Source organism: Sebastes fasciatus, chromosome 10, assembly GCF_043250625.1.
Source record: "Sebastes fasciatus isolate fSebFas1 chromosome 10, fSebFas1.pri, whole genome shotgun sequence".
Lineage (NCBI taxonomy): Eukaryota > Metazoa > Chordata > Actinopteri > Perciformes > Sebastidae > Sebastes > Sebastes fasciatus.
The window spans coordinates 28,550,466-28,562,937 of record NC_133804.1 but is presented as its reverse complement, the minus strand read 5'-3'; the positions used below and the strand labels follow the sequence as shown (position 1 = coordinate 28,562,937).

The 12,472-nt window shown below is 38.9% G+C and overlaps 3 protein-coding genes across 3 annotated transcripts in view; 1 reads left to right on the top strand and 2 right to left on the bottom strand.

Annotated features, from left to right (window-relative positions):
- Positions 1 to 12,472, bottom strand: part of LOC141775662 (uncharacterized) — a 53,625-nt gene that overhangs the window by 23,129 nt on the left and 18,024 nt on the right. The gene's annotated exons all lie outside the window — the stretch shown is intronic.
- Positions 4,637 to 7,091, top strand: LOC141774863 (uncharacterized). The gene is made up of 5 exons (XM_074647674.1): positions 4,637 to 4,726; positions 4,842 to 5,186; positions 5,291 to 5,626; positions 5,892 to 6,014; positions 6,705 to 7,091. The coding sequence occupies exons 1-5, from the start codon at positions 4,684 to 4,686 to the stop codon at positions 6,809 to 6,811; spliced, it is 954 nt and encodes a 317-aa protein (XP_074503775.1). The 5' UTR covers positions 4,637 to 4,683; the 3' UTR covers positions 6,812 to 7,091.
- Positions 8,458 to 11,811, bottom strand: LOC141775887 (signal-regulatory protein beta-2-like). The gene is made up of 5 exons (XM_074649630.1): positions 11,769 to 11,811; positions 11,309 to 11,638; positions 10,946 to 11,064; positions 9,496 to 9,730; positions 8,458 to 8,465 (listed from the first exon to the last, which is right to left on the bottom strand). The coding sequence occupies exons 1-5, from the start codon at positions 11,809 to 11,811 to the stop codon at positions 8,458 to 8,460; spliced, it is 735 nt and encodes a 244-aa protein (XP_074505731.1).

Genomic DNA, 12,472 nt, shown 5'->3' with positions numbered 1-12,472 from the left:
GCCAATCTAAGCCTTTGTTTGTGTGTTCTTCACACCATTGAGTGTCCTCTGTATTAGTTTGGATTTGATAACATAACAATATATCTCTTTACATCACTGTCATCTTTTAAAGAAAGTCAAATGATTCAACAAAAAAAAGATTTACAATGAATTCTTTCAATAGCTAACCTTTGAATATAAATGCATGGCATGTTATTTATCTGTAAATATACAGGCCTATGTATTTAGGCCTAACAGGAAATCCTACAACAATGTCTGTAGCACTAAACAGAGATTTATAGATCAGATTGATTTGTGTGCATTTAAAAAAGATGCATCCAGCCATTTGCAAGAGTGATACACGACGATAGAGAAGCCATTTTAAATGTTGTGTGAGCCAATTCAGATGCTCCACATCATCAATGATGACCCGCCCACTCTGCCTGTCAATCACTTGAACAGGAAGAGCACAGCGTACAGAGGAGGGCTGTTAAACCATCCATCCTCTATACTCACATCACTTCTTTTCAGAGGGCTGGTGAGAGGAAGCAGCAGAGCGACGCTCTCACAGTATTACATTCACCTGGAGACGATTTACAGTTTCTGACCTGCATATCTTTATCTGAGGGAGAAAACCACAAATAAAACAATGCAATGATTAACAAGGTGATTAATATAAAACTACCGTAGGCCACCATACAGTATGTGCAACGGTCGACACCCCCACTATAACACGGACAGGAACACCTGATAATATAATGCAGCCCAGTGCAACACCACAAACTCTGGCATCAAAATAATCATCAAAGAGTTAGAGTGGGGGTTTGTTTGAAAGGTGAAAGAGAAAGCAAAAAGAACGACCAACAACCTATCTATTTATAGGGACCAGCGCGTTTGTTTAGGGTCAATATATTGTTGACAACGAGCCATAACACCATTTGTACTTTCACACAAATAGACACATATTCACAGTCACCACTGACAAACAAATGATGCATGGAAACTTTAGCATTGTTGTGGTTGTGCTTCAAACTAAAGTGTCAGTACATAGGGGCTTCCTTTCTCAGTCTCTGTTTTAGCCTCAGGAAGCTGGGCTTGCACTGCTGTTTTAACTTTTATAAAAAGGCAAGAGGAACACCACACTTATTTATACGATTGCTATTAAAGGTCTTATTGATAACATTTTTATGTAGACGAATATTAAAAAAAAAAAAAAAAAATGTCAAAGTTAACACGACAATAATGCGGTAATGCAAATTTGTTTTAACACCACTAATTTCTTTAACGCATTCACGCAACTTGCAGATTTTATGTCGTAGTGGGTTCAGTTTTAAAGCTACAGTGAAAATACTGGCATCATATGAAACTAGAAAACCTAAGGAGCATTGGTACCAACCATGTCATACTAGCTTCTCGCAAAGGAGACTAAATAATGCTCCAAACTTACACTACATTTTGGCGAGTAAAAACTGTCATGGCCATTTTCAAAGGGGTCCCTTGACCTCTGACCTCAAGATATGTGAATGAAAATGGGTTCTATGGGTACCCATGAGTCTCCCCTTTACAGACATGCCCACTTTATGTTAATCACATGCAGTTTGGGGCAAGTCATAGTCAAGTCAGCACACTGACACACTGACAGCTGTTGTTGCCTGTTGGGTTTCAGTTTGACATGTTATGATTTGAGCATATTTTTCATGCTGAATGCAGTACCTGTGAGGGTTTCTGGACAATATCTGTCATTATTTTGTGTTGTTAATTGATTTCCAATAATAAATATATACATATATTTGCATAAAGCAGAATATTTGCCCACTCCCATGTTGATAAGAGTATTAAATACTTGACAAATCTCACTTTAAGGTGTGTATATCTGACATTTGGTGCCCACTTCTAACGAGGCTTGTGAGCAAACAGTAAATCAACGTTGGTATCACGTGGTATCTCCGGGTTGTCAGTAAATGGATAGATGGATTTGGTGTGAAGTAAATGCAATGGAACGGGGGAGGGAGAATGAGACATCTAGCAGCTGAATGTCACCAATGTTATAAATAGTACCTTTAATATCCCAACTTACAGGAGTATGTAAACGGCTCAGGAGGGTTGGACACACACAGCTACCCAGTCACTCTATGTCATGACCGTTTTTCATCACACTCTTCTGCGGTGTGATGCTTTTCATTGGTAGTTGCTGTCAGAGGGGGGAGGCGCTAATCATCTACTGGTCCCACCCCGGTCTTTTTGTCAAGAGCAGAAGTTTGAATTGTGATCTTAAGTTAAGTTTGCCTGATTATCCACAAATCGGTATGACAGCCTTCATTAAGTCTGTTCCAATATGCATCACTAGTTGCAGTGATAGATTAAAACAAAACAAACTAATATGCATCTGTCATATTTTAAGATTGTAGATGCATGTGGTTGTAGATGCCTTTGGTTGCATCTTAAAAAACATGAAGGATAGACATTATTTATACTTTAAATGAGCACACTAACAATAAAACTAAAGCAGTAAATTAACCTGCTGAAGACTCTTGTAGCTCTACTCTCACTACAAACATCCTGTTGAAGCCCATAGTCAGGTCTGTTCTGAGTAAACAGCCTTGATGGTCGGTCAAAGGATGGAAAATTGGCCCACCGCAGCTTCTGTCTCAGTGTAGCTGTTGCATGTGGCTTTGCTTGTTCTCACAAGACAGACATGCAGAAGGCCTTTATACGAGGTGCTGTGAAACCAGAAAGATGGAGGGGTTTATTCATTTGAGTGGTTGTCCCCCTACATTTATTTACGCTGTATATTTTTCAACAAAAGAAGACTAATTGTGTCTACAACATAAAATGCTGCGTATTTGTTTTTGTGAGCCATGCTTTGCTCTACAGTTGTGGGAGGTTGTGGTGGAAAGATACACAGCAGTTCACTGGTGAAAACCCTGACTGTCTGTCTGCCAGTCTCTCTCTCTCTCTCTCTCTCTCTCTCTCTCTCTCTCTCACTCTCTCTCACTTTGTGTCTCTATGTGCACATGACAAATATATGGAGTGAAACAATAATGATAAGACCTTTTTCATAGCAGGCATTTAGACTTGTTAAACATGTAACACTACTAGAACCGGCCTGTCCTTAATGTTATTGGTTGCACTAGTGCTTTTCCTGCTATGACACATCAAAACATGTGTTGTGAAAAGAAAATGGAGGTGATGAACAAGCAAAAACACTTAAGAGTGCTTGCAAGACCATAAATATTTAGATCAAGAGGTCCCAACTTCCCTCGTCTGGAAGTCAATGGGTTTTTAGTTAGTTGCCTGAAATAAGGTCTGTGGTTAACACAAGCTTTAGAGATTTTAGTGTTTTGTTCTACGGCATAAAATACGTCAATAAATATCCCACTCGTGAATTTTGAAGCTTTTACTTGTGTTAAAAAAGGCGGATGCTAAAAAGTGTCTAAATGAGACTACTAAAAATCATCACGTTGACTCGTCCGCCTTCACATCCTTGTTGTATATACTCATGCTCATGCCACCATGGTGTAGTGTGTTTATAGCCTACGTAAGCTTTTTAATTCTGACGATTGCATTTACACTTCAATTCATTTGTGGAGATTATCTTGCAGAACAAAACTTTTAAGTGTTGAGGAACCCAGGGCGATGCTTACTTCCTGGTTGGCCTACAAAAACATATCATCCCTGGAGCACTCTGTGTAAAAATAGAATAAAATAATCATCATTACAATATTGTTACGTTTATAAAATTGCAATGCTCATTACTAACTACAAATTGTGCATTCCCAAGAGTCATCTTTCTCTCACACATATGTTTACCTGTGGGCCCTTCACACCTCTTGATTTCCTGTGTGGTTTTGGCAATACTTCCTCATCTCTCCCCTGCAACTGTCCCTCAAACCTGCAGGCTACCACCTACACTGTAGCTAACATTATTTCAAAACTCCTTCTTTCCATCTCTCGATGTTGATTTGGATGTCAAAATTATGACAAATATCAAACATTTTACTCTAGCTCCAGCATGAGTTCAGCCCAGCTTAGCACAAACACAGGAAGCATAACAGCTGGCCTACTGTAGCTGAAAAAGGAGAATACTGCTTCAACAACTCCAATAATGTCTCATTTAAATGTTGTATGTCATTAACTGACAAGCTAGCTACCAATACATCCAAAAAATCATTGAGGTTTTGTTCAGTTACAAAAGTGTGTGAAGTTGGCAACACTGCTTTCCACATTGCTACATTTCTCTGCATGTTACTGCCAGTAGAATAGCGTGAAACTGGCAGAAAATGTGAATTGTGTCACCTGCATATGCATGTACATGTGCGTCCTTGTGCGTGTGCTGGCGAACTCAATATACAAACAAAGTGATCAAGATCAAAACATTGCTCTGCATCGTGACCTTTAAATACACACATACAGTGTGACAGTAAGACCGATTTTGCTGTTGTTAAAATACTTCCAGTACTTGCTCCAGCACAAAACACAAAAAACAGTAAATTCAGTCAGGAAGTCTGAATAAAGACACTGTTTTGAAAATACAACAATAACTCAGAACATATAGATTTCCTATGAAAGGAAAAAGAATCACACGTTTGCTAAAAGTAGGGGGACGGTCATTGCTCTCTGTAAACCTTGATCACATTGCGACTACCTCTTCCATTTGGGCGGCAGACATCAGTAGTGCAAGACAAGAGTGCTGTATGTGCCACAATGATCGGAAGACTGACTGCTTTGATTCTACTTTGTACTGTGTGTAAGTGCAATTCTTAACTACTATGAGAAAGACTAGACCATGTAATAATCTTAATACTTTACCTTTTTACTTCTTTTGTGTTGAAGCTCTGTTACTGTTTGTCTCTTTTCTTCAGACCTGATTGAAACTGCAGAGCTTCCTCACCAGATCTCTACGACTGTGGTTGAAGTTGGTGGAAATGTTACTTTACACTGTCCATTTTCTAAGACGGAAGGACAATCATTTTACTGGTACAAGCAGTCTCTTGGATATCTGGCCCAAACAGTCGTTGCTGTAGTTGTTGGCAGAATAACACCTACTGAACAATTTAACAACCCACGGTTCACAGCAACAAAAGAGGATTCTCAGTATGTTCTTACCATCAGAAATGTTAGCAAAGAGGATGAAGCAACATACTTCTGTCTCATTGGAGGGACGTATTCACAGAGTTTTGTTAATGGAATCTTCTTGGCTGTGAACGGTAAAATATATATTTACTTTCAGTGTTTGTGCCAAGTTTTTATGTCATACAAATAATTAAGATCATTAATTCCTTTTGATGTCTTTTTTAACTGAATCATGCAGATCGTAATAAGCAGACGTTTTTCTATGCAAAACAAAGTCCGGAGACTGAGTCGGTCCAGCCGGGCGACTCAGTGAATCTCCAGTGTTCACTTCTCTCCAAGAACAAAGAAAACGCAGATCAGTGTCCAGATGAACACAGCGCGTACTGGTTCAGATCTGGATCAAGAGAATATCATCCAGGCATCATTTACGCTCACAGTGATGAAGAAGAGGAAAAACGTTGTGACTACAGTCTGTCCAAAACTATACAGAACTCCTCTGATACTGGGACTTACTACTGTGCTGTGGTCACATGTGGAGAGATCCTGTTGGGCGAAGGAACTAAAGTGGAGACAAGTAAGTTTTTACAGTTGTATTTAAATCATTTATGCATCTTGTATTAATTCATTTAGCCTGGTTTATATTAACTCGATTTTGGCAAAATGTTATAAGACAGTGTTCATTATCGATCAAGTCGTTGTCCCAGAACTCAAGTAAAAAAAGGATCTTTGACTAAATGCTATATTTGAACATTTGTGCCTGTTGATAAACATTATTAGTTTTCTAAATGCCACTGTGTTACCCAAGAATCCATAATTAAATAACGTTTAATGTCTTTAAGGAAATAATTGTGAACTGGACCCAGTTGTCCTTGTGCTTGGAGTCCTGTTGGCCTGCTGTGCCATTGTGATTGTCGTCCTTATTTTCTATGGAAATCGAAGGAAAGTTTGTGAACATTGCAAAGGTAGGTTCACCAAATTTTACTTTCATTAAGTTACACTTTTTGAAACCGTACCATAAAGAATGAATGTATGAAATTACTTTTGCTGTTAAAACAGAAAATGTGGGCTTCTGATGGTTAGAGGGTTGGTGGTTTATATTGTTTATCATAATAACACTGAAGTTGTATTGAGCTCATTACAGGAGTGAAAGTGTTTAACTGAAAATGTGATTAAAATCTTTTCTTTGTTTTTCCATGTCCTTTAAATCAAACTGAAGTGTGTACACTTATTGTGAAGGCTTTGTTTTTATTTTAACAGCACCAGTGTGTGCTTCCCATCATCTTGGACACGACAGGTCAACTGCGGATCTGTCAAATGATCTGGTAAATATGTGGCAGTGTGTTGTCTTGGTGTAGCGATCTAGATATTCTGCCTTGATCCTTTGGACAAAGCACACAATATTACACTCATACAAGAAAAATCGAATAAACTGTTGAGTAGCTACAACATAATGCCTGTTGTTATATGATAAAATGGGATAAAGTCAAGAGGTATAAATATAATACTGATGACTGAGAAATTACGTAAAAGAAAGTATGTTTAGATGACTGCAAAGACACTGTAAAGCATCTATACTCTAGACTTGGTCTTTATGATACAGCCCTGATCTCTGAAATATTTGTCATTAACACACAAATATTATGTTTTTGCAGGATGGAGGACTGAACTATGCAGCACTGGATTTCTCCACAAGGAAAGTGAAAAGAGGGAAGAGGAAGACGAGAGAGTCGCCACAAGAGTGTTTGTACTCTGCTGTTAGAGCAGATAACCACAACCAGCAACACACCTCTCTATAGACCGAGCACAGCCTGTGCAAAGATCCCCAAGTCTCCACAGAGAGCTTCAGCTTGGGTGTGTGTGCACACGTATAGCTTTTTATTCCCAACTGACATCCAGTAGTGATGGGAAGCAGTTGTGTATCAGAATGGGTATATTTTCTAAAAAAAAAGGTTTGCCGGCTGATTTTGTGAGAGAGCACCAGATGTTCAGTTGCTTTGTGCCTGTACTTCTGTACGGTGACATAAAGGTCAACATGTCTGTGGACCTGTGTTTGCTTTTGTTGTTTTGTTGAGCTAAAACAGTATACTTTCAGGTCAGAGGTCTAGTTCCGCCTCTGCCCCCCTCAGATTAAAGAGGTAACATTTCTTTGTATGAAAAAAAGACGGATGAAATGACCATCTTGAGATGGGATCACACCAGCCAAGATGCCAAATCGGGCCAGGTGGGGGGCCTCTTCCCCACCTCCTACCCTCTTCTTCCAGTGCCCTTGCTTGGACCACACCCATCTTCAAACTCAGTCTTCATTTTGATCTCAACCCTCAAGTTTCGTGACTGCATCTTGCAGTTTTGACGCTATCACAGCGACAAAATCTATCCACAGACAGAAATATAAACACCTGATGACTCACACACAGACTCACAAGGCGAAAACAATACCAGCGGCTGGTAATCAGCATGCAATGATGAGCTATCTTACCTGAAGTAAACTAAGCTGCTCTGTTAATCACCAGCCACGGCAGCATGTGGCTGGTATTGTTTTCACCTTGTGAGTCTGTCTGTGTCATCATGGCGAAATGTGATCTTGGAGACGCCTACTGTAGCGTGAACTACCACAGAAAAGGTTTTAAGTGCTTTGCCAGGTGTTTATAAGTCTTGTCTGATAGATTTGGGCGGTATCATGAGATTGATTTCTGATTTATTGTTATTATTATATTGTTTGAGCCCTGAGTTGATTTTGTATTTGTGTAGTTGCATTTTTGTTGTTTTCCAGGTGCAAATGTGAGTACAATGCTTATATGTGATGTGCTGATGTCAATGAAGAAAGTTAATTTGTACTGAATTAAGAAATTTGGATTTTATGTGTTAACAGATCGGTTTTGTACAGTAAGATGCATCCTGCAGTGATTGCAACTGAAGGTCTTTTCAAAGTTAACACACACTGTATGTACTGTAAGAAAACAGGTGTTCATTTCTATTCAAAATTTCATTGTTGATGTGGTATCTTTTGTCATAATATAAGTTTGTTTACAAAGAAAGGAAACAACACGTGCACACAAATATAAATTCCTTTTAGTACAATTGTACTGAACTCTTTTCACCGCTCTTTCAAAATAATCTTAAAAAAAGGGGCAGATGCATAATTATTTTTATGGAAAACTTTAATAAAATGCACAAAAAAATGAAAGAAAATAACAAGGATGGAATACACAATACTACAGGCTGTTACAAAAAACTATTAAACATGGTTATTTTTTGGACCAATTAGCAAATCAGTATTTGGATTATTGATCCCTCACAAAAGCCCTGATATCGGTGTAGATCGTCTCTTCCTTTCTTTGATTCCTTCTTCCTGCGTTGCCGGCTTTCCTCCTGGTAAAGACTGGTGTACAGTAAACCAAAGTGTCCTCATTTCTCTGAAGAAATAAAGTGAACATGAGTGAGCGGATTCCAATACATGCACATATAATCATAAAAATTGCTTTAATACAGTTTAAATTCCTTACCTGTTGACTTTGCTGATAAACGCTGGCTGTTGCAGCATTTGTTTGCAGAGTGGTGGCAGCTGTATTATTAAAAAAAACGAAGGATTTAACTTTATTGTAAATGTATGATACTATAGGTTGACTTATACAGAGCACAAATGAATCAAATGATGTTAGCTTTTGGGGAAACACACTTTAATAATGTGGCGTTGCCATGGGTGTGCCTGTGCCACGCAGCTGGCACACACAAAAATCAGATGCAGAGTGATAGCCTTACTAAAACGAGTTACTATTGCTAAACAGCCCGCCACTATCCATCTGCAGCCGTTATATATTTCTACTAGTGGAAGTTGGCAACCCTACACACACATTCAGCAGAAAAAAAAGTCATGAGCAGTCTGGACCTGGAGAGGCTGCATAGAAAGCTGCCGGGCCGGTAGAAAACGGAGTGGCAGCTGGCAGCGTCATCTCTTGCTGCATTCACTTGCACCCAGACATCAGAGTTCAGGTCACCAGCCACAACTTTTCATAAATACATACTGAGGTGGCTGTATTAGTGTTAAAAAAGTCCAATTGGCCACTTGCATAAAAGAAAAGGCCTCTACATCTCAACGTCCCGGGCTGAATCTCAGACCCAGTCCATCCCTGGATCATGTAGGACACCCACTAGTTTTTTTCTGGCTATGCTCGTGCTTTAATAGATAGAGTAATGTCTCTTACCGTTGCAACAATTACAGGATTTTTTCCTGATGGCATAAACAAGGAAGGCTATAACAATCAGACTGATAGCCAAAGCAGCACATAAGAGAAAGACAATCGTGTTGTCGTTCTGTGAATCACACGTGCTGCCAACTGAAACATTAAAGAAACAAATAATACAAGTTAATAAATAGTAATAAATTATTTAAGTTACTTGATATTATGATAATTTAACCATTATATAGAAATATGATGCAGTTACCTTCAATTGTCAGTTTTGTCCCATTTCCAAATAATATCTCCCCACACGTGGCCACAGCACAGTAATAAGTCCCGGCATCAGAGGAGCTGACGTTCTTAGAAAAGCTGTAGACACATTTCTGTGGAGAGCGAGCCTCGAGGCTCTTCTCACATCCATCTCTATTGTTTCTTTGGGCATAAATTAAACTTGGATGAGATTCGTGAGATCCGGCTCTGAACCAGAACACATTGTGTTCACCTGGGGCCTCATGTATAAACGGTGCGTACGTACTAAAATGTTGCGTACGCTGTGTTTCACGCTCACGCCGGGATGTATAAAAATCAACGTGACGTGAGAATGTGCGGACCGTGCCGCAAACTCTAGACCAGTCGTGAGAATGTGCGGGCCGTCTTCCAAACTCTGTCATCTGGCAGTGTCAAACTACAAAGTCCTGAAACTCCCTAAATGTGTAAAAATATTTTTTCCACTCAACTTACTGAGCTTTATTTATGATGTGGGATCAAAAAAACCCCCCACATATTTCTTAACTAGTTTGCGCATAAAGTTTAACATCAGAGAGGCACAACAAAAACACATTTAAACTAATTTCCCAGAGATGGCATGACTTAACCACCGTGCCAAAAACAAAATCGCGTGCTGCACAATGTGGCAAACCACCGTGGTGAGCCTGTGTCCCCTGGAGCTACAGATGGATGAACCGGACCCTGGCACACCTAACAATGAGCCAAATGCAGCAGCTATATGGCGCCGTTTGGATGAGATACACAGAATGTAAAGCAACGAGGTGAGTTGAGACAAACATTTTTTTTTAACAAAGTCTTTTAATATATGACTTATCCCACCATCATTCATTCTTTTTAATTCGTTGCATATATATATATATTATCCTTCATTGTATTGACAATCTCTCTCTGTGACTCCAGCACAGCGTATAGTATATATTTAGTGAGGACGCGGCCAGACCAGCGCCCCTCAGCAGCCGAGCTGATCGTGCGCCTTCGGAAGCCTTCGGGAACCTTCGGGAGCGCACGGTCAGCTGCTGTGGAGACGTTGCGTTTGTTACTGATTCCTGATGAAAGACCATCAAATAAAATATGTTTTCTAGCTTCCACCTCAGTAACAAACACTTCAATTTCACACTCTGTGAAATTCTTCTTTTTTGTTCCTTTTCCAGCGTGATTTGCCGTTGTTATTTGGACAATAAGTGACAGCATGGCGCGTGTTTATAGTCATTTGCATAGTTATTAATGGGAGGAGACAAGGCGGACCAAGTGGCACGTGCAGCTGCGCTCAATTTCACGTCAAGTGGGATGTATAAAGGAAAGGTGCGCAGGAACAGGCGTACGCATGGTTTTATTCATGTGAAAATTTCTGTGCGTAAGTACTTTTCCAATTTTGTGAGTACGCCATCTTCCAGTGTGAAAGCTGCGCAGTCTTTTATACATGAGGCCCCTGGACATTTGCTCTCAGAGTCAGAGAGGACTGAACACTGCAGAGTCACTGAGTCTCCTGGACGGACCGGATCAGATGGAAAGTCTTGAGTGACGACAGTGATATCAGGTTCTGATCCTGGGAAATAATAATAAACAAATAATAAACATGTTTTACTCAATTCAATGATGATACATTATAGGTGTTGAGGTTACAATGATCTATTCTTAAACAAAAGAGTCTGGTGACTTCTATATGAATCATGCAAACAAACAACAACTTAGTAGAAGTTAGTAAGAAAATGAAAAACATTAAAATATGTAACATTGCTGTTAAATTAAGTATAATTATATAATTTTTAAGGCATCTGGAGTATATTTACCTTTGATTCTCAGAAATATTCCTTTCGAAAATATCATGTGAGTTTGTCTCACTTTTATACAGTAGTAGACCGCAGTATCGCTGAACTGTGTTTTGGTAATATGCAGAACAAATGCTCCAGGCTCTTGTGTTGCTGTAATGCGATGAGTCTCCTCAACAACCTTGTTATCAAAGGTTACTGTGCTTCCTAATATTTCAGGAAAGGTTCCAGAAACGACCCTGATCCAAAATAAGTATGTTGATTGCCCTACTCTCTGGCGGGTACATGTTAGAGTGACATTTTGTCCAACACCAATGGTCTTTGTCTCAAAGATGCGATTGTCTGTGCATCCTGAAAATAAAATTAAAACAGAGTAATAATTAACAACAGAGATACATTCATATGCCTTCTCTATATTCCTGCATGAAGATGACAAATGTATTTTAAATATATATGTGGAGTAAATGTGGCTAATACTTACGCCCAATTTTGAGCACGAGCAGAATAAAAAATATGATCTTCATTTTCTTTCCACATGAGAGACTGCAGTTAAATTAGTTTGTATGAGAAGATGATTCGCCTTAATGTAATCATATGAAATGGGAGGGAACAATTTCAGAGCAATCTGATTGGCCTCTCGTTATGTTTGTGTTTCACTATACCACAGTGGAAATAATACCACCCATTGCCCAACTTAAACACATGACAAAACACCGACAGCACGTATTTGTTTCATGGTGGTTTTCTACAACTGACACAGAGAGTAACCACAACAGATTATTTGATCTTAATGTGAAATACAGTTATCCAAAAATAATCTGGTTCATGAAATTTTGTTTTCATTCACTGTTGTACTACTTCAATTATTATTATTTTTAATTTAAAAACAAAACATTGTAACTTGCACAATGTATATAGTAGTTATTCTTATTACATTTTTATGTTAGTCGTAGTAGTCGGGTATATCTATTTATCTATCTTGTACTACCATATTTATGAAGGTTGTAGCCTAGATAGAAACTAGATAGCAGTTGCATTTTTTAATTTTTACTATGTTTTCTAAATGTGTTTTCATTAGTGTATAATCACCTGAAACCAGAAGGCCATCATAGTTCTCTGAAACACGTGAAACTGCGGTAACGTGAACTGCCGTCTGACTTCTGTTGCTCCCAAAGTAGTGTTGTT